The sequence below is a fragment of the Cupressus sempervirens genome, chromosome 11 (assembly GCF_028749045.1).
Source record: "Cupressus sempervirens isolate cs-2001-9-10 chromosome 11, ASM2874904v1, whole genome shotgun sequence".
Classification (NCBI taxonomy): domain Eukaryota; kingdom Viridiplantae; phylum Streptophyta; class Pinopsida; order Cupressales; family Cupressaceae; genus Cupressus; species Cupressus sempervirens.
The window spans coordinates 567,652,469-567,676,579 of NC_143128.1; the positions used below are offsets into that span (position 1 = coordinate 567,652,469).

At 33.9% G+C, this 24,111-nt stretch overlaps 1 protein-coding gene across 2 annotated transcripts in view; it reads right to left on the reverse strand.

Moving 5' to 3' along the window:
- The window catches only part of LOC149530897 (POLLEN-EXPRESSED TRANSCRIPTION FACTOR 2), a 139,514-nt gene that overhangs the window by 24,756 nt on the left and 90,647 nt on the right, over positions 1-24,111 (reverse strand). For both annotated transcript variants that reach the window (XM_089809781.1, XM_089809782.1), the window contains 5 exons: positions 13,965-14,006; positions 13,703-13,783; positions 11,974-12,063; positions 4,378-5,003; positions 3,520-3,751 (listed from right to left, as the gene is read on the reverse strand). In XM_089809781.1, the coding sequence (XP_089665907.1) occupies positions 3,520-3,751; positions 4,378-5,003; positions 11,974-12,063; positions 13,703-13,783; positions 13,965-14,006 (1,071 nt within the window). The remainder of the gene's footprint in view (positions 1-3,519; positions 3,752-4,377; positions 5,004-11,973; positions 12,064-13,702; positions 13,784-13,964; positions 14,007-24,111) is intronic.

The following is a 24,111-nucleotide window of genomic DNA, read 5'->3' on the forward strand; positions in this document are numbered from 1 at the left end:
AAAATGGAAGACTCAAAAAATTCAAAGAGTGATCCAGAAGAGAGCTCAAAAAACTCAGAAGGAATATGTTGTCATTTTCTGGACCCGCTGGCTTGAAAATTGAGGCACAAAAAACGAGGCACCTACAAAATTCAGACAACCCAGTTGAGCTCTCGAAAAACCCACCACGAATCTGTGATAAAAAAAAATTCGAGCCCAAAAATTAGGGTTTCGAAGAAAACCCTAGCTAGCGGCCACTAATAGCCGAAATTGCAGAAAAAAAGTTGTTTTGCAAGTAGAAAAATGGCTGATTATATTCAAAACAGAGGCATTTTGGCTGAGAGACAACAGAGAGGATGAGGAAACACCACCAAAAATGCCCCAAGAAATCACTGATTTGCAGATTTTCAATTTTTAGAAAAAACGACCAAGAAAAATATGCCTCTTTTTCAGAGGAATTCACAGATCTTTGTCTCTGAAACTCTAGGAGCGACTAGGTATTACAAAGCATGTAAAAGACTTCAGAAAGAATTTCAATTTTTTTTGGGGCAAATAATTTCCAAAGAAATTATAAAAAATTCGAAAAAATTTGAAGTCTAGGCTCTGATACCATATTACGGAGTAATTGGAAAATACTTGCTTGTTATTAATAGGGACCAAAAGGTCAATTTATACAAAAGAATAAAATTACGTTTCGTTAGGAAACGATCGTAAAGAATTGAAACATTCTATTTTAATAGAGAAAGCTAAAAAACAAAAGCAAACTAAAGCTAACTAGATATTTACAATAGATAACCATTAACTAATAATAGACAACTTATCTATTATTGTAATAATTATATGATATGCCAATAAATACATAATTGGTTATATAAATGTATTTACATATGTGTATGTGTGTGTGTGTGTGTGTGTTAATATATGTGTATTTATATATAAGCACATATACATGAAAATCCATATTAACTCAAAGTAATGATTTCTAATGGTTATTTAAATTTGATATTATGATCATTAATTGGATGTAAACAAGTAACTGATAAAATTCTCATAATGCTAGTGTAGGGACTATACTCATCTCTATATGAATGACTATGTATCACTGTAGGGTTTGGGGTCGTCTCTATATGAATGGCTAAGATGGGATTAATGAACCCTCATAGTGTCAGTGCAGAAGGTTAGTACAATCTTTGTATAAATGGCCATAATGTCAGTGGGAAAGATTGGTGTAACTCTCGTATAAATTGCTAGATGAGATCGTAGTGTCCATATGAGAGATTAGCATTATCTCCATTTGGCCGACACCATGGAGATTAGTATAGTCCCTATAATGTTGGTATTAGGATTGTTGTAATCTTCATCTAACTGACATGACTAGGACTAGTATAATCCCCATGTGCCAAAATATTCTAATGATGTCAACATATGCATAAGTGATTGACCTTGGCTAGAGGATGTCCCATCCAAGAACCTTAACAGGTGCACTCTAGAGAAGACAGTGGAATAACTAAGGGTTAGGAAACTCGATATGGATATGTCTTTAAAGTTTGGGGTTAGGATATAATGTAGAATATATGGTTAGACTTATTATTGTTTTACTCGGACATTTCTTTTGCTGGTTTTACTCCTTTTTTGCTAACCCCAATAATGTAGACATTACAAGGCATCTATAGATTACTTGTGATACATTTAAGTTGCTTGTAAAAAAATTCTTTATGATTTTTATAAAAAAAGAAAACTCTCATGTCTCTAGTTGTGCATTTTGTTTTGGGTTTTCTTTGTTGTGGGTGTATTCATAGCTGTTTGGCAAAGGACCAACATAATATGAAAACTAGGTATCCACAATGTTTGGCAAAGGGTCTATGGATGATATTTTGTTGCAAGCATGTGTTTGTTGGTTAGAGATTTCTAATATGAAATTGTCCGCACACATTAACTTAAAAATATTATCATTTTGGTATACTATCTGCTGAATCTTGGATTTATAATCAAGTGTGCATTTCTTTCTGCCAAAATCAATGGGTTAGTCACTAGTGCATACTAGTGCTTGCATTAAAAATTGGAATAAGTTACTAGCCTTGAAACATATCATGATGCCACTAGTTAATGATTGGTTAGGTTGACAGTGCATTAAAGTTACAGCAGTTGCCTAGGAAGATGTGTCACCTCAGCATGATAACAATTTGGTCTTGCAAACCATATTGCATGAGGGGTAGTGATTTTATAAATTTTACGTATACAACTCAAATTCGATGGCGAATGGCTGGCACTAGATACTAGAACAGGATTATTATTGGAGTTTGGCATCAACAATTCATGTTGCAGGAAAGTAGACTATGCATAGATCATCTGTGAGAGATTGACATTTAGAGACAATGTGTTGAAGTTGATGGTTGTCATTATTTTCAATTCACATCCCAAGAATTCTTTGTACATCTATGTCGTCATATGCAACAAATAAAAAGCATCCTTTTGTAATGATATTTTTTGATAAAGATGGTGATAATTCTTCAAATTCTGATGTAAATTTACCACTGCGTAGCTTACACATCTATTAACTGCTTGTTCATTTTACCAAGGCAAAAGCAAAAATAAAATTATTTCCTAATGTATGAACCTGTAGTTTTGTTACCAACTTCAAAATACTTCATTTTATCATCTGCTCCTCTATTTCCAAACTTCTCACCAAAGGACGTCTTCAGCATGGAAAGCTAATTGTTGGCTTCAAAACCAAGTATAAGAAAGAAAACAATCTTCTGCACCTTCTTGGTTGAAAGTGACAATTTTTGCAATATTGCTAGTGGAGAGCCAAAGACAGAAAGAGAAGGTTATGAAAATGATGGAAGAGACCAAAAGCCATACCAATGGAAAACGACCATGTTGAATTATGAGAAGTATTAATCTATTTCTCTTAATTGCACAGCAAAAATCAAAACTGCGTATACATCTCTTTGCACAGTTTTTAAATTCTGTAATTAACTAAAACAAAATTCTAAAATTTCTTCTATTCTATCTTCTTCCAATGTAAATACCATTTTGTTTCAGTTATCACTGGTTTATTTTTGCTTAGATTGTCTCATACACAATTCCAACTCTTTCATATAATTATCATTTCCCTGTTGGAATGCAACCCCTTGAATACATCCTATGATCCAGATTGTTACGCCTTCAAAATACATAATAATATTTCACCACCAGGCGCTGATTTTTTGAATTGTATCATATCAAATAAGACATAACACACTATTACAAGTCAGCACATTCTACTTCATCTCCAACATGTACTACTATATTAGCTACAGACTGGGGAACACTCTCATTTATCAATAAAAAATTAATTAAAGTAACTACATCATTTAGATAAATTTGCAAATTCCTTGCAGGCCCTGGCTAAAACAGAAACAGAAATTGTCAAAAAGCACAAGACATAAAGACATGCCATGAGTAAAGCAATAACAAGAAATCGTCAAAAAGCAAAAAACGAACAAGGTATACACATTCCTCTTTATGCAAACATCCCAAAAATTTAATAATAAATACCTCATGGAGGAGAAGACACTCTATTATGCAGTCTTCCCAATCAATCCCATTTTTCTCATTCTTCTTTTTTCTTTTCTTTGATATTAATGACAAAGCACTTGTCTGTCTCAAATTATCTTTTATTTGATCTTCATAGCTTTGTCCAGCATTATCCTTCCAACACAAATACTTGCTAATTGAGTTCTTCACCTCATTTATGCGTAACTTGGCAGCATTTATTTTATCACAGCGCCTGAGAATTGTTAAAAATAAAAATTAATTTGATAAGTGGTGACGAATCAAGAAATTAGATTTATTTGCCTGCATTTGGTGGAAGCATAGTGCTTGTTACGAATTCAAACAATATGATGTGGAATAGAAAAAACAATCTTGCATACAAAACAGGACATCAACATAATGTGTTGCAAAGAATATGCAGAAATTATGAATTGAATTTAACTGAATGGAAACTGTCATACATGATCAGGATGAGCAACTTAAGCATTAAAAGAAAGCAATAATCAAGTGTATTCTTTTTAAAATCACTTTAAGATTTTGACTTTTGACAATCCTTTTTATCTCTGAATCAAGAGCATCCTCTATACCTTTTTGCTTTGGAAACATATTTCAGAAAATCAGAGAGTTTCTTAACATTTCTAATTGTTTTCTATGGGGAAATATTGAATCCATAAATTATCACAGAAAAAACTTTCTTAAATGTAGTTCAAGCAACGATTTGATGAGCTTAATACACCCTGCTTTTCACACTAAGTAACATTTATCGGTTATTGTTAACATGTGTTCATTAAGTCCTTATTTCTTTAAAAAAGATATCCAATGAAGATCTAGGAGACCTATTTAAAGTATAATTGCACTAACCTTGCACGGGCCTCTACGCTTGCCACAAACGATGGTGGCAGAGCGTCCGAATCTTCTTGCGCATTCAAAAGGTGCTGCATTGAGATCTTTGCCTGTGGAAGAGTAGATCTAACAGGATATTTAACACGGGTATTACACTCACATCCTTGACTTTGTACCATACTATTTTTCTGCCTATTCTTGATATGATCTTCATTAGTAAGCACTTTTTGTCGTGTCAAAGGAAGTTCATGTAAAAACTGATCATAGATACTAGCTAAGGACTTTGCTGATAATTTAGATTCAAATGTATCTTCCGGATTCACTTGTAGTTGTTGCTGTGTGAACATGATTGTGTCACTTGGATCAACAGTACCTAAGCATGGCCATGAATGATGCTCATCCATTTGAGGATTGCCAGTCATGTCTACAGGCATTCCATATTGTCCCTTTTCCAAGCCCAACATTAAATCTTTTTCTATGGTTGAATGTCTGGATGTTGCAGAAGGCCGAGTTGGTGATACTTGGACTTCAAAAGGAACTGATAAAGTTTTGTCAGTCCCAATCCTTGCCTTTTTTGAGCATTCTTTATACTTGGAGATGTTTTCCTTCCTCCTAGATTTTGTATTTGCCTTTATCTCCATATACTGCAAAAGAAATAAATTAAAAATGACACGAATTGAATTTCATTGTCTAGCTGAAATATATCTAAGCAAGCCATTTCTGAAATTTAATTAAATAATTCACAATTTCAAAAATGGTCAAATTTGGCTTGGATAAAGAAAATATATATGAATACATTGTGAAAACTGCTCTTGAAAAACAAATGGCAAAAAAATTGAAAATATGTTTTGAACTGCGCAAACTATTGTGACATACAGTAGCTCCATTCATTATCTATATATCAAATAATTCCTATGAATCTGCACTTGATTAATTTTGACCACACCCTAAAACTATTAGAAACACTTTCGGCAACATTTCTAAACCAATTATAAGAAAATTATGACAACAACTAAAGACTGATATATGTGAACCAAATTCTTGCAAATAAATTGTAAGATATATTCATATCTATTTATGAAATATGTAGGTTCCTGAATTCCTAGAGAGAGGATTTATGACATTATTAGGTTAAGCTAATCATTAATTATCATAAGTAGGGAAAAGAAATATTAAAGTATATTTGCTAAAATACAGGTCAAGAATGTATGTAAACCCAAATTTTGTTTGAGGAGGCAGTATAAGATGATGTGATGGGTTTCAGGGACCATTAGAACTTCCCTCAAGTTTCCATGGGATTGAAGCTGAGGAAGGGAAGAAAATTACCTAATATAATAAAGAAAACGAGTGTATGAGTTGCTATTTCAGGATCAATGATTGGATAAATCTCTTAAAGATTTGCCAAACATGAAGATATGAACCAATCAATTGCATTGTGTATCAGAAGGCCTGCATGCTGTTTGGACAAGGCCTGTTTATACATTTGTCTTGGCTAGAGGATAAATGGCTAACTCACCGACTTAGCAAGAAAGTTGTAAACTAAGGAAATTTTTCCAATGGAAAGGCCCATGGGAAAAGAGAACGCTAGCACAGATGGAAAGACTTTTAACCACAAACAGCTCACTAAAGCCAGTAAATCCATCTGCTAAGAAATTTGCAAGTATAACCCTTAAGAGGATTTCTATAATATGGCTCCTTCTTGGAGTCTATTTGGAAGGTTTCAAGATGCAGAAATAAGATGTCATCTTCTTTTACTTAACTACAAAAAATAATATGTGAGATTCCAAGAACCCCAGGAATCACAGATGCTTGTTTCTTATGATTGGAGATAAAATGTGTCAAAACACTTACTATGGGTTAGTTCTGCACCTGTGCTTTGTACTCGTGGAAAGATTAAAATAAAGTAGATTTAGTGACAACACTTGTGATCATATAAGCTTATAATTTACAATTATGATTTCCAATCTTTCTCAGCAGAGTTTTGTTGATATGAGTTTTATGCCACTACAACATGCAAGATGAAACACTCAATTTTCCAGGATGAAACACCAAAAATTGAATACTCTCTTGAATAAAGACACCACAAATGCTAAAGGTTGCAAAGAAAGATAATCAAGGTGACTCCAAGGTTCCTTAATAATGAGGATATTCGTTCAGTTTATTTAATGTGATATGTTGGTATAATGAGGAGACTTACACTAGTTCACTAAGATGTAACAACTTGGTTTATGAATGATATGGCTTCACATTGTGCAATATAAGTATTTTGACTTCTAGCTTGAGGAATGAATTGCAAGTGAACTTAAATTTACAATTCTAAACACTTCTTACTTCCACTCTATGATGCAAAGACTTATAAATATCACTATAACACTACTAGATATGGTCTTGTCATCAACTCCACAACCCTAGAACAATCTTCTAAAATATGCTCAAAAAATTAAAAATAACCTCCATTGTATCACTATCATCAATTAATGCATATCAACATTCAAGTAAGAATTGAAGTTAAGTCCATAATAATCCCATTTGACCATGAAGGCAATAATTACAATCAGAAAGTAACTAGTGGTTTGGTCAGTAAACGAGTTCGACAAGGATTGTTCACAATTCCTTTTACCCAACTAAACTATTCAAAGAAAATTATAAACTTAGTACTTAAGAAAATTATTCTAAATAAGAAATGTAGATCACCATGCAATACTCCAAAAAGATCACAATTATTCACCATGCAAACACAACAATAAAAATAAAACAATTTTGGCAGTATATTAGCAACAATTCTCCAACAATCTCCTTAACAAATGAGAGGAGTAGGGTTTACATAGGAACCCCAATTACATTGAACTACCATGATTAAAGCACAATCAATGACCTAAATTTACTCAAAGAAAACCTAACTAGGGGTTCTACAAACATTAACTGCATATCCAATGAGAATGAGGCACCAAGATATGAGCTAATGAGAAAATTCAAAGGCATGAGCACTGATGAGCAGGAAAAGATGCCTAGTCACCATATAGCTTGACATTAAGAAGATATAACCCCTTTTACTTCTCCACTTTAAAAAATTCCATGAACATAAACATGATTGCATCAAGTTCATCCATGGCAACGTTAGGCAATTTGGTATGATGTAGTTCAATTACCTCTAACTTTTCCATGCAAGTATCGAGTATATTGTCCTAATCTAAAGTATGCCAATATAGATCACTGATGGATACCATAAGGGAGAGAAAACCATCCAATTAACCCTTCTTGATGAATCCTACATCTCTGAGGTAAATTGCTTCCATTTATTCCTCCAACTTCTCTAAGTGTACCTCACTAGAAACATTAAAATGAAATCAAGGTAATTCCTTGATTGCAACAAGTTTAGTTGAAAAACTCAAACATAACTCCACCAACCAATATTTTGAAAAACTCATAATCACCAAAAACTTGGTGAGAAAAACGACAATAGATTGACACTTTAATTGAACATTTGAAAATATATAATTTCTTGAAATATTCTTAAGAACACCCACATATACACCAAATTTGTAGAACATAGATGTATTGAGATTTTCAACATATACTAATCAAAGTTTGGAGTTAAATACATAGCAATTAGAACTTAGCAAGTAAACTTAGAATAATGTACCACAAAACAAGTGCAACATCTGAATAAGATTGACTTCAATACATATCAAAGTCAGACTCCATGAAACTACAAGTTCTAAATACATATTAAGTTTTTGTATCAATGAAAACTAGAAGTAGAAATCATAAATTGCATCTATGACTAAAGCTCAAAAATGCTTGTTGTCAATGCGTGGATGGTGTTGAAGTAGTTACAGCATCATCAATAGGTGCCTCTAATGGATGACCAAGATCACTTTCCTCCTCTTTATGTATTGCCACTTCTGTATCCCAATTACTTCCTCTATCTCGAACTCAGATAGGTGATCATCAATCAAGAAAGGATCCATATATGCATCTACATCCACATACACATCCACATCATCACCATCAAAAGAAACAACCCACTCTCATCCAAGTCAAGTGCTTCATGTGAAGCCTACCCTTGTACCTTTCTTTTGTGCAATCGAAGGTTGTAACACACATAAATCAAGTCATTCAAGTTCTTCACAGTCAACATATTTCCCTTCTTTGTGTGTATGGCCTAAAAAATACTTTGGTTTTGCTCACAATTAGAAGGACTATAGGACTGCGATAATATTCAGATAGCAATCTTTTGAAGATTAGGTGTTGTGGCACCATAATCTTCTCACTGCAAACTGCCAGGATTAAAATATGCCATTTATAATTTGGTAAAGTTTACATTTAACGTAATGAAGAGAAGAAATGGTATAATTAAACTAATCAATGTTCTTTTCTACTTGGTTGTTGGGTGTCTCTCCTATGTTTGCAATTAGGTGAAGAAAAAAATGACTAACTGGCCCTCTTAAAGCTATGTAACTCATCAAGTTTGAGGTCTCAAAGGTTCAAATCAGAAAAATATCTTTGAATACATGTGTCCAAGTTCCAACTTGAACCTCAACATCTACTCTAAAAGTGTTGTAGAAGTAAAACTTGGGTTCAAGTAGTCGGCAATAGCACAAATATGTTGGAGTTGTTAGTTCCACCTTTTACCAATTATGTGCCATATGGGTTCATATTTGGTCTTGTTTGACCCATACAAGTGTTGAATGGCCTTGTTAACCCTATCCATGGCCTTATATAGATGCCCCATGGTATTTTTGTCCCCATCTGCAATTCACAGAACCCTCACCAATGGTTTTGACTCAACATAAAAAAATTTAACAAAAATCCGCAAATTACAATATCTAGAAATTAAATAATAAATCATTAATCAAGATTTGAAAACCAACATTGATGATCTTCATCATGTTGGCAAATCTAACATCAAAAATAGCTTTCACAACCTTCTTTGCTTCAAGCTTCTTGGCATTAGTTCTCTCCAACCATCTCACTCACAAACATCTACTTCAGGTTGACCAATGTGGTTATTATGCTTTGCAAGGTGAGAAAATTAGTCGCAAAGTGTGCGACCCTAGATTGTAAAAGATCCTCATCATTAGTGTGCTCTCTCATAAGACTTGGAACCCATGTGTAGTTATAGATGCACTTTGTGATATTCCTTCCATCTTCAACAACCTTCTCCACCCAACTCAATTTGCCTAGGTTCTCAAGGAGCAAGTCAAGACACTGGCCAACACATGAGCTCCAAAATATTGTGGGATGCCTATCAATCAGAGGTTTACAGACTGCTAGATATGCATTTGCATTATTAATCACAATCTGAACAACATTACCTAATCTCACTTCCACCACCACCTCATCAACCATGTTGCACAAATCCTCTGCATTTTTCACTTGATCAAAGGTATCAACTAATGTTAGAAATACTAATGTCCCCCTAAAGCAACTAGAAAGTTGATGAGCATCTTATTCTTACCATCTATCCACCCATCAGATACAATGGTGTAGTCTTTTTGTTCCCAATCTCTTCTTTGCTCTTCCACAAGTAGATGAGTGTTTTGGGCCTCATCCTACAACAATGGCTCACTCACCTCATTACGACATGGGGTCTTGAACCCCTTACTAGACATGATCATTGCAGCAACCCATTGATCTCAATATGGACTACATGAAGCATTGAAGAAGGGAATATTGTTGAAGTACCAAAATCTTGCAACTACCACCTTTATTTGTTGGTGCATCTCTTTGTTCCATGCAATACCTTGCAATCTGGTTTGAACACCAAGAGTGTTACATGGAACCCAAAAGTTTGATGTATGCCCATCCGCATTCCTAAAACTTGTATTTGTGTCCCAGTGGAAGAAGCTCTTGGCACCTTTTCCAACCCTACATAACTAAACTCTCCCATTGGGGCTTCTATGGCCTCTATTGTCCTCTTCTTTTCTTCCTTCTTTTCTGCATATGCCTCAAGGCTTGCCAAAGCCTCCCTTGTAGGCTCTTCGAGACAGCCATCACACAATGTAAATCATTACATAAAATCTTTACAAGGTGATATTTGAGCTAACTTTTGCCCCCAATCATCTATTTAGTGCAATGGCTACAAGTCACATCTCCTCGATTTGCTAACTGTGTCCCATGTTTCCATTATTTGTCCCTTGATTTTCCACCAACTATTTTCTACAATTACTACCACTACAAGTCCACTATATGAGCATGGAGTTATGAATATGGAACAATGAACTTCTGAAGTAATTGAGATCAAAATTTATCAAGCTTTCAAAGAGGGCAGTCACCAAATAACATACAAGTATGAGATCAGATATTAGCTGAGACAATGAAGTAACTGAGATCAAAATTTATCAAACATTTAAAGAGAGCAGTCATCAAATAGTTGTATAAGTTTGAGAACAAATACTAGTTAAGTCTATTAAGTACCAAAGATCAGAATTTATCATATTATTTTGTGAAATATCACCACATGAAAATGGTTAAATTGCTGACAATTTTAATTGTATTTTTATTTGTGAGGTGGGATATATTGTGATATATGTGATATAAACGCACAATTTTCAACCATCTGAACAAGAACCTTTGAATGTACTTCAATGATAGGGCCTTCAATATCAAGAAAATCAGCCTGTGCATGTTCAAATGTAGATCTCATAGACATGAAATGATACCAATGATCAAAATCATATGCACTCCCTCTCTCAATCACCTCCCCTTGAATCAGAGAGATAATCAGTGCTCATGGTTAAAGGAGCACATATATGAACAATGGCTTCGCTGATAATAGCACAATAAGTTAGTTTTTCTTTCTACTCATGGTTTATTTATCTCTCTTTGTAATATTTACAAGTGGAATATACACCATGAACAGTGTAGCTAATAGTTAAGATTTCCAACTGCCATTATATAATAGCTATTGGGCCTAATTTCAAGGGGTAAACATTAATTAATGTTGTTCTTTTAAAATAAGGGAACATAGTTATAATCAATTAGTTAAATTCAAAAACATGAAAAACATACGCACTCTTACAAATACTGTAATGGAATCTAATTGCATGTGAAAAAGACAAAGGAAATGTTTATATATGTTTCTACGAGAGCTTGACAAGAAAACCACACTATATTCCAAATATACCTTTAATACCTTTCCCCTCTTACCAAATAAGTACTTTGTCCTCCACGTAGCATATTAAACTATACTAATGTAACATTGTTCAGTGATCTATTACACATTGTGATATATGTACCTTGTTATCAATTTGAATCGACAACCCAAAACATAGTTAAAGCAGCATTCGTCAAAGCAAGAAAAACATCTGAATTCCTACAAATGCTATCATATGCTGTTGTGAAATCTGCGCATGTACAAAAAATAACCTAATTGCATGTAAAGAAGACATAATGTTTTTAACATATTTCAATAAGAACTCTCCATAAAACTACGTTATCTTCCCAATTTCTCCAAACTTATTCTTCCCGCATTGCTGTTGACTAGTGAGATCACAAGCCAGAATCGTTTGACTTAAGAATGGATTTTTTTACATTCAAGTAATTAAATCAATTTGGAAATATAGAAGAAATGCTTTATCCAGGGGATGGAAAGGAGAAGGACCAATATACCTGCAACAGAAAGGATGCATGCCTTACAACAGTTTTTGTTGTGATATCCTTCCCCCAAGGTAAGCTCTGCCCAACTCGAACTAAGGACTCCTATACAGAATTCACAATTAGAACTTTCAAAGTCCTTTCTGATCAGATTTCATTCAGTATCTAGAAAAATAATCATCACAATATGGATGTTTAAGAGTTTTCATTATAGATTTGCTATTTCACACAGATAAATATAATGATTATCCATTTTACAATGTGAGTGCAACAAAAGATTAAACTGCAGCTCCAAGTGCAAAATAGACTAAACAACTTCTTTTCTTGATATTTATTTAGTAGTTCTTTCAATGGAGGATCCTTCACTAACTTGAACATCTTATTTATATGTTGGTTTGGGATGCTTCCTTTCCTAGCTTAAGCTTTCGTTCTGTTTTTTCTAGTTATTTTCATAGCATATGATATCCTCTTACCCGAGTTATAATAAAGGATATTAGAACTCAATGTAGGCCCAAAACATTTGTTTGAAGTTGACAGGAGCTACAGAAGTAAATACCATTTTAGATAGTTTTCAACTATATTCCCTTAGAACTGGCTAAGTTGTAAATCCAATTCATTGTCACAGATAAATAAATTAATTAATTCCAGAAAAGATACCCCAAGTTTAAGAATTTTAATGTCTCCTCCAAAACAACTCAAACCAGAATAATATGTGAAACAATACACCTGTTCAAATTATCAAGGGAAACTTCCTGAGATCTAAGTTAAACCTGCTACACAAACTTTCTTTTGGGACATTTTGCAATAATAAAATAACAACCTTCTTATCTTTTTGCCTCAGCTATGAGCACAAAACTAGTAATTGATTTTATACAAGAGCAGTTTTATAGATTACAAGATGCAAAGCATCTACTCTAAATGAGACCATCTATCTTTTGGTTCCCTTTAAAACCAAGAGGCATTGTTGGGTTCTTCTGACCCAATAGTGTTTAGATCTCATATCTTGTTCTAGTTTTATACTGTTTTGTTGTGATTAATGTTACATTAATATTGTATTATTTGTGGATAAAATTAGAAACTTATTGTTCTTGGGAGGTTATATGTTGGTGTTATTAAGGAATGCCTTTATAAGCCCATGATCTTGTCCTGTATTAAGTATTAACAATCCCCATATGATGTAATTTTCTACTATTGTGTGTTCATATTTATGTTATGGTGTGAATGTTTGATGTTTGTGCTCAAATCTTGTTCCTAACACTAACCACCACTAAAAGCCAGATATACAAGCCATATATGTTCAGTGTTTGTAGTTCAATTTACTTTTAAGAAAATACAGATCATACTATATATTCTAGTTTTTCCTTGAATCAAAAAAGCATTATGCCTCCATATAAAGACAATAATTTTGGGGTTTGCAGCTATAGATGCTCTGCGATGCAAGGAGGTTTGGATTCTGACAAGCATGATTAGGGTCTTCATATGTCCTCCAAAAATTTTTAAAACTTGGGAAAACCTACTCAAAACTCCTAGACAAGAAATTTGTACTTTCTTAATATCGAAATCTTTTACTAGCATGGACACAATCTGTGACCAACTGAAATGATATTTTGTGACACACACCACCCAAAGAGCACAGTAAAAGAAAATAGAAGATATAGATATTACACTGCTGCAAAATAGTTTGTGGTGCAAGAAAAGTGAAAATAAGTTGATTGTAACTTTTTCATATAGCAAAACTATCAACCTGAATTTCTTTGTATCGTAGCTTGCAAGTGTGCATTGGGACATTCAACTCTTTAGAAATGTCTTCAAGTCCAACATTGACCTGTCGCACCCACCCATAAATTATTTACTATTACAAAAATGGCAAGTAAAGACATCTAAGCTATTCTTTAAAATTTCAAATATCCCAAATATAATACGTCACAAATAGAAATGGCCAGATATTCCAGATTATAGAAGCAACTCCAGTAAAGAAAATTTTCTCAATGAGTCAAAACTATCACCTCTTCAATCTCAGCAATAAATGCCAATATAGCAGCCACAATCTGCAATATATTAAAAAATAACATTAGTAAAATTTGAAGCTAACTAAATCAGGTATTAAATTTCTACAAGCATTCCACAAATAAAGAAAAAAGGAATCTACAATAATATCCTTGAATGACCATTTATAATCAATAGCAACATGGATGATATAGCAAGGGAATGTATAAAATATCTCCCGCTTAGGGTATGCCTATTTCCTAATTAAGAAAGTGGAACCAAAATTTAAACATTCAACCTCAAACCAAACATCCCCATCATCAAAGAATACAATTACATTCAAATCTAGAATACAAATCCAGAATAACAAATACCATGTTTCTATTGCAGAATATCACTAACATGACATCTACGACATGCACAGTATTTTATGTAATCGCAACATTGACATGCTTTAGAAGGCGAATTTATAGCCTTGCAACAAATACATCTATAAATAGATGCACAAGGAAAGTGTTCCTCAAATAATTAGACAGAAACCAAAGTTAACAACCAAGACAAGCAAACATAAATAGTTGTATGTATTTTGGCATGCATTGGAGGAGCCATCAATACAGTCATCATTCACAATTGGTGTCAATGAAACCTCTAAGAATGCTTATTGAGGAGCAAGTCCATAGCTAATGTCAGATATTGTGACAAACAAATAATAACCAGGACCCAATGCCTTTAAATTAGTCACAAACAAGAAAAACTGTTGCCCATTGATGGTGGCTTTCTTCAAGGAGACAAATAGGATTGCAATCTTCCTTAGAACAAAGGATGCTAGATTGTTCACTTGCAGTCCTAGCATTGAAATCGCCGACTAAAAGGACTTCACCTAGCTGAGAATAACTTTAATATCATTTTTTATGTTGCAAAGGAACCTTTGTTGTCATGTTAGTAGGTTTCTAAAACTTGTGGAGCAAAATAACATTTTGCAATCCTAATAAGATCTACATTTTCTGATATTTTAAACTAGATAAATTGTTTATTTGAGTTTTCCTTTCTAGCTGAATATAGTGACTTTTTTCCCTCACTAAGATCATAATGCTCCTCATGTCCTTTGTCATTTCCCACTGTCTTGTTCCACACTACCACCTTCAAATACCCTTCAAACAAAGGTGTCTTGCACCCTTCATGCTCACGTGTTTCTATGAGAGAAATTATGTCTCTATCTTCTGCAACAGGTCCTAACCCTGCTCCGCTCCTCTAAGGGTAACCTCTACAATTCCAACAAAGTAATCTAAGGAAAACATGGGTAGGAGCTGAGAGAAAACCAACAAAATTTAAAAATTTAAAATGCAAAACAAATTTAAAAATGTAAATTACTAAATTCTACAATACAAATCAGTAAAATAAAAAACAAATAAACTTACTTGGGAGAGTATCTTGATAGCAAGAGGTTGGAGGTACATAAATCTTAACCATGGAGGTACCACCATGTAGTAGCATCCATTTTGGGTTGGTCATTTAACAACACAAGGAGTATTATTTATTATTGAGATGAACAAGCCAAATTCTCCCCTAACATTTTTCTCCACATTTGGATCTTGGAACTGTCTACTAAAGGCTCATTTGAACTCAACGACAACTTCAAAAAATTTATATGGTGACAATCTCCCTAGCAAATAAAGTACATCGTTGCTATAACACCTTAGAGATAGTGCATATGCAAGGAGGTGCAAATAGGGTGGCCATCTTGTTCCAGTAACGAAGAATGATTGATTTCATCCTTTTAGAAAAGGTTTCTTCATTCTCTTTCTTTTTCCTATTTTGACTTTTATTTTCTCAATCATCATATCCATGCTATCATAGACATTCCCTAGACATGGTATATTTGTATCAACAAACCATACCATAGTCATAATAGACTCGATGAATCCAAATGCATATTCCATGTGAGCACACCAATCATCATTGAAGATCAATGACTTGACCTTTTGGGTCCTCTTTGAATTCAATTGATTCCAAACATCCATTGATTGCTAATAAGCATTTTACCCAATACATCTCGCACCTTCAAAGTCATTTCATAACAATTGTATCAGATGCAAGTCAGGTCTCAACAACCGAAATCCGTGTTAATAACAAATTAAAAATATGTAAATTAACAAACAAAAAATTATTATAATACATATTGAATACGTCATTAATAAAATTAATTAAATTTACCTTTAACAATTCAATCTTGAGAAAGTTCTAAAAATTACTTGTGACATTTGGTGGTTAAACACACACATTTGAATCTCCCTACTTTCTTGGTATATTTTTTTCCACTCTATTTAATTACCAATTGCTTTCATAACCAAGTTAAGGATTGTACGATGCATGGTGTCCAAAAAAAGAGCTCATATCTTTGCTCAACAAAAGCCCATGCAGCCCTACAATTGTTTGTGTTGTTTGTAATCACTTGGACACATTCTCATGACCAACCATCTCTATGGACTCAATGAGGATTATAGAAATGAACTCCACATCTTTGATTTACGCTGAAATCAATAATCCTCAAATACATTGCCCCTTCGGACTAACATTTATTATTGGATTTTTTTGGTTTTGGTGAGATCTTCACAAAATTCTTCTCTGTTTGTAATAAGGTGGTACACGACTTTTCATGCCTTCCACATGTGAAACCAATAGGTGTACTATTGAATTCCAACAACATTTCCTCCCACTATGGCACCAAGTTGAAAGGAAAACCATTGACATAGATGCAATGTGCAATTGTTTATTCAACAATATCTCCCGATTCTGTTTTAAATGCCTTGTCAAATGGACATCTTTAGCAGGTGAGAACGTCTTCTTCAAGTAGAGGACACTTGAAAGAAGGGATGTTATGATCCCATTACTACGTTAGTGGGAAAATTCTTTCTTTTTTCTTTATGAAAGTATGAGCTCTTTGCTCTCCTCTTGCAAACATTCTATCAACATCTTATTGTTCTCTTATGAATCCTGCTATTTGTTTGATACCAACCCCTTCTCAATTGGGCCTAAACAAATCTAAATCTCTTTCTCAAAAGGGGCATAAAGGGAAGTTTTACTCGATAAGACAAGCTATTAAATTTTGAATTACACAAATTACACTTGCAAATATATCCCCCACCTCTTGGAAGTTGTACCATCCTTGTGGTATGTCTCCATCAAGGAGATTGTTTATCAATTTCGAATGTTTGGTTTCCTTCTATGAGCTCAAAACTTTGGCTATTGGCCATTCTTGCAATCTGATTTTTTCCTATTATAAGAAATTGCATAATTGAAAACTAAAAAAACAATATAAAAAAATACAAGAATTCAAGTGCAAATGAAAGATACACATCATTATAATTAAGAGTTAAACGTGTTTCTTTTTTTCAATAAAACAACCAATGTAACACCAGTACTAGGGTACATTGAGACAGCGAGACGGGGGGAAAATGGGCCTCATTTTCGAGATGGCAAGGTGATGGCCAAGGGACGACAACAAGGGGAGGAAGAGGCAGGGAGGGGTGTTATATAGTATACATCAGAACTTGAAATGCTTGTTATGAAATGATGTTTTAGTAGAACATACCAAATTAAAATACTTGAACATAGAAAAATTGCAACATGAACTAGAACCATTGAACATTGAACATAGTAACATATTACATGCCCAATAGTAAAATTCAAAAATCAAAATTCAAATAGAAATGCAAGTCCCCATTCCAACGGCAGTATGGTTGTGGAAAAGCAAAGGTGGGGGTACTTGGGTATGTGAGTACCCGGTGTAGGGACGGGTACTCCGAGGTTTGGGAAGGGGGTGCAAGTCCCTGTGTAACATTGAAAATAACAAAACTTTAATAAATTCATCACAAACTTTAAAAAATCATCAAAACCTTAAAATAAATTGTTAAAAGACTAAAGAATGGGGTTAAATGCATATCTCAAACACTTATAATCTTTTTTGTGAAAGTTATTTGACACTCCACAAACAATCCTCTTTAAAAACCAATTACTCCTTGAAAAACCAAAATGGAGACAAAATGAGTTGATAGAAAACCGGAAACAAAATGAATATGTTTCAAGTTGGAATGACCTCAAAAAGGGACATTTTAGGTTTTGCAATAAAAGTGAAAAAATGAAATTTTAAATGTTACCAACTTTTCCAAGATCCCCATAGGTACCCTACGGGTGTGCCCTAGATGCACACCAAGTGACCCAAACACACTTTGAGTATGCATGTGCATACCTACTATTAGCACCATTATCATGTAGCCTTTTGCCTGATAGTACCTAGTTTAGTACTATGAAGCACTCAATATACCATAAGAATGAGACTTCAAAATAGAAATAAATTTCATGAACCACACCAACAATAATCCTCCATCAAAAGAAAGATTATGCTGGGAAAACATAATATGTTTGGAAGGAAACTAGAGGATAAACTTGATCTCTATAGAAGACGTTCATCGCAAGGAAAAGTTATCATTAGTCATAGTAACATTTTGCATCTCTCTTTGATAGTGTTCCAATTGCGTGAGTCATCAACGAGATTGATGGCGCCTCTTCCTGATAACAAAACTAGCCACATGGATATAATTTCATCACAAGTAAGTTTGTTGAGTCACGATGATCAAAAAATCTAAGAGAAAGAAAATATGCATTATAGAGGAGACTCTCACCTTGTCTTTCCAATCAGAACAAAGTTGACTTCATCCATGATATCAAGAGGATCGAACGAGCATTTTAATGTCACTCTGATTTCACAAGTCTCTTTGATGAAAAAGGGTATCTTGTCATTGTGAACATATCAAAGTTGTAAATAGTCTTATTGGCATCATGGAAGTTAGTGCTTAGTCTCTCTAATCCAATGGATAGTGAACATTAGCATTAGTAAGACCTTATGTATTGAAGGGAGAATAAAATATCACACAGATCACATGAGTTACACCAATAAGCACATTGAAGACATTGCTCGTATGTGTTAGAATTTGAGTCATTGCTAGTGAGTAATTTCATCAAAGGCAACATTTGGTTTCCTCCACAAACAAATTATGATAAATTTGATTGGAAAGACGACTATTCTTGAAGTAACTTCCCTCAAGGCTTTCTAACTATTTAAAATAATTGATATCCTCAAAAGGAAATTTGAATTATCATCCTAATACAGAAAGGTGAGATAGGGACACTATATATCAAAGAGACTATTAGTTTTGAAGGGACTTGTTCATTTCCAAGCGAACATTCAAATCATGTCGATAATAACAAAAACTAGGTTGTCATCAGAGGAGATTCTAATATCTTTCTCCAAAGATTATTATATATAAGCTTCAGATTTATTGGAGAGGTAAGTTGTTATGGAAGGATGTCTATTTGGTGTCTTTAAAGGCATGAGTCACATTGATACCAACCGATTTTAGGGGAAAATCTAATTTTCTCTCCAAACTTTTCAAGAAGAATAAGAAGAAAAGGTCTTTGAAGAGACAAATATTTTCAATGAGACCATTAAGTAATCAGTCAATCCATTGGCAAATAGGGAGAATTCAATCGAAGAGACATATGTGGTCTAAAGGACATTTTAGAGGTCTCAACAATCAGGATAGATTTATAAATAATGATGGTGCCAAACTGAAGAAAATAAATTGGGGTGAAGTTTAACCTGCCTCGTCGATAAATAGGGTCACACTGGCACAACATTTCTTTCAAAAAAGATGATCAATGGACATCAATGGTTGCATAAGAGAAACTTAAACAAAATTACTATGTAAAGAACACCAAAAGAATTCATATTCATTCAAGGAAAACAATTGCAGAGAAACAAGGCTGAAGCTATTAGATTGGTGATTAACGAAATCATTATAAATTGTCCATGTAAGTAACAAATCATCTCGCTCTAAAAATCCTAATTGTTTTGGGCAGAAAATTGTGTTAGGTTTTCAAGTTGTTGACATTCGGTAGCTTCAGGTGGATAAACATATAAGATAATACTAACGTAGATATATATATATATATATGAGCTATAATTTACACACACACACACACACACATATATATATATTCATTATATATGAGATATAAATTAATATATCTACGTATTATTATGTAAGAGAAATTAATATGGTAAGACTAAAGAAATATTATGTGTGTGTGTGTGTGTGTCATTATATCAATTAATAGAGTATATGTTAATGAATAGATAAGAGGGAGATCACTATCTTTGGAAAAAAATGACATACAGGCAGTGATAATACATTTGCAGCGATATTAAATTTCAACATGGAATTAGAGCCAGGCTGTAAATATAAGAAAGGAAAGAAAATGGCAAGAGCTATTAGTGACAAGGAAGCCATAACAGGGGCAGTTAGAATAAGCACATGGGCAGATAAAATTATCTTACATCGAATCAATATGGGGATTGCAGAGCTTAGAAAAGACAAACAGTTCAAAGATCAATCTTCTACAGGCATTCAAAGCAGAAGCGATAATTATAATGTCAAAAGACTAGAAAGGAGAAAAATAGGTGTTGACCAAGGAGAAAAAAGAAATTATCGCATCTAAGAGATTAAAACAAACAGTTCATTTGAATGATCCACTTCAAAGATTATTATTTGCTCCTTAATTTTCAATTTTCGAGTCATACATCTGCAGTGTTTAATCTTTTGACCATTTATCAGCATCTAAGAGATTAAAATCAACAGTTCATTTGAATGATCCACTTCAAAGATCATTACTTGCTCCTTAATTTTCAATCTTTGAGTCATACACCTGCACTGTTTAATTTTTTGACCATCGTCGTTATCACTGCCATAATACATCGCTGCCTTAATGTTTCTTTGTTCATTATTAACTTTATTAGAGTTGTCAGGCTCTATCTTCTTGATGTCAACCCTTTGTATGATGCATTCATTTCAAAGGAGACTTCATCTTTAATCTTTGTCACCATTCTTGTGTTCAATGCATTTTATAATTGCAGTTGTGTTTGCGAGCCTTATCGGTTTGAACAAATTTTGTATAATCAAATTTGATTATTGTTGATCCACTTGCATACACAAACGAAGCCATACTTCTCTGATATATATATTTTCTCGAACCTTAAGTTTTATTTGGTAGCACACTGTAATCTGTCCCTCTAGTGTTGTTGGTTTATTTTGTGTTGGGTGGATATTTTGAAACTGACAATTTTGGGAAAAAATCCAATCGCAAAATAGGATGACCAGCCAGAGCGTGTGAGATAGTCTCTCCTACCTTAAAGGAAAGGCTCCTCCTTCTCACCATTTATTGGATCAACTCAAGGTAAGAAAGAAGTCGAGAGATTTTATAAAATGGGTGTTACCAATGTCCTTTTTTCTTATCTTTCAACAAAGAATCCACTTACTCGTGGAGCGAGTAATGGGCAAGGTGAATCTCTAACTACACTTCTATCAAGAGCTAGAAATAGTGATACCGATAAACCTTCACTAACTCAAAAGCTAGTTGAAAATGTATCGGTTCGGCTCTAAGTTCGGTCGTACTTCTACATGGAAAATCTTTACAATTAGGGCATAAAGACTCCTAAAAGTAAGAATAACTTAACTATTTTGTAAATCAAGAAAGAAGTATAAGCTACAGACAATGCTTCTAGCTATATATTTCCACAATTGCTCCTGGTCAAAGCTCCAACTCCAATTGCTTCTTAACTCTTTTATATTCAATTCACAAGATACAATTACCAAGAACACAAGATAACATGAATCAAAGATAACTTAGATGAATTATAGACAAAGCTTATAATTCGCACAAGTAACAATCTCACTTAATCAAAGTTAAGCCTCAAATGCTCCTTTGTATTCACTTTTCTCTCAAAATAGTGCTACACAAGCAAAGTTCTGCTAGCACAATTTCTCCAGAGCTCTCTTGCATAGAATAAAAGACAATTTTTACAATGAGGAGGCACTCCTTTATATAGGCACAGGAGTTGAGAAAAAGGTGGAGGAAAAAGTGGGAGCAACTTGACCAACTTTGACCCAGTCTAACTAAAAGAGAAATTATTGGGTTACATGCAACTTGCATTACATGTAATTACACATTTTCATGTAATACATCCTCTTCAATTGCAAACATGGAAGAAGAAGAAGAAGAAGAAAGAGGGAAAAGAATTGAAAGAATCCCAAGGATTGTCTTGAAAGGCCTTGTCCTTGGCGATGCTATCCCGAATGATCACAGGATTGGGAGTTCATGTATTTTGTGTCACTGCATTCACCTTGATAACCATGGTCTTGCATCTTTTGATAACCTCTGACTCTCTTTGATAAATTGTCCGTTGTCATTTTAAATCTTGATGTGATCAAGCTTTTCTCGTTCAAGTTGTCGTGAATTCTCCTTTGTAGATTGGCACATTCTGGATTCTCTGATACTTTGAAAACCTTCTTGATGGTGTCCAGATGTAAACTCGGAATAACTTTCCATCAACACCTTTAACTCGTTTTTTTTTTTAAGTTAAGTGCTTGGCGCATGGGAATGCATGCAAATGAGAACTTTTGACTTTTAAAAAGTGACTTGGGCTTTCAAGATTTCATTGCATGAAAAATGATTACATGTACGAGTAACATGTAACAAGGGATGAAGGATGAGATGGAATGCGAAGGCGGATGGAGGATAAGGTGCAAAGCATGGAAAGATGCGGAAACATGTATTTGCTCATGAAGGCGCAAATGCATATGGAGAGATGGAAATGAAAAATGGAAGAGGGACAATGAACTTTATAGTCATCTTTGGTGAAAAGGGGAAGTCAAAGTACATGGAAGATGAAAATGACATCTTCTTGACTTTTCAAAAAGTGACTTTAAGTCAAAATCAAGGTTTTGAGATGCAATTACACGTAAGGCTTTTCGTGTAATCGTGCCACGCGAGTGAATGCAAAAAGTGAGATGAGTGAAAATGGAAGTGAAAAATGGGATTACATGCATGTACAAATGGTGAATGAGATGGAAAACATGTAATTGCATTCGTCGGATGAGATGTGAAGTGTTGTGACATGGAAGATGGAAGTGAAACGTGATGATGCTTTCGCATGAAGTGAAACAAGAACAAGTTCTTGGGAAAGAACTTGCAACTTCTCCAAAGTGGAGAAAATTGGAAAGCAAACACAAAAAACACAAAAAACTTAAAAGAAAAACATACCTTTGGAAAAATGACTCAAACATGTCAATATGCAAAGCACTTCAACACAGAATCTCAAATTTGGAGTTTGAGGAAAAACCAAAAACATGAAAATGAACAGTTTTTTCATTTTTAAAAGAAAAATGCACTTTCCATGGTATTGATTTCAACAAGTGGCAATCATCAAGGAATAATGTGCATAAAATCAGCAAGATAAACACAAATTAAATAGCAACAAAGAAATTGTCCACTTACATGAAGATTAAGTGTCAAAAATGGTGGAAAAAGACGCTCCAATGTTGAATTTTTTTTCAAAAACACTTTGAATCTTCCAAACCTTGCAAATTCGAATGGGACAAGGCAGCAAACAAGGCGATTTAAGTGGAAGATGCCAAAACGTGCCCTATTCTTACTCCAAAATCCAACGCTTTTGGATTGCATATGCTATGGGACGTTTTTGATAAAAAATGGTTTTCTCTCAAGCATGAGATCAAAACGTTTTGGTTGTTAAACACCAAAACATGTACCAAGATGTAATGCAATCTAAAATATGCTAAATTGATTCCTCCTTGAGCAAAAAAGTGGGCCAAAAATGGATTTATTTGGAGTTTTCACCAAAAACGTTCCCTTGGATAGAGCTTAGAAAAACACCTTTAAGCAAGATGAATCCATTTTTAATGTTAGAAAATCCATTGATGGGAAAAAACGACCCTATTAGAGAAGATCTCATGAAAAACCATCAAGTAAATCTCTCACAATCTTCAAAATCGAGTTCTTGGGGGGTTATTGCACATGTTCTTCCAAAATTGGGTTTCTTGGGAGCAAATAAATGAGTTTTAGTGTAAATCAAACCTTTTAGGAGGCATGACATGTTTTAAAATATGCTTTTGGTTAAAATTGCACCTTTTAGGATAGAATGCTAACTTTTTAGAACTCCCCATAAGGCAAATCGCACCTTTTAGGAGGCATGACACATTTTAAAATATGCATTTGGTTAAAATCGCACCTTTTGGGGTGGATTGCATATTT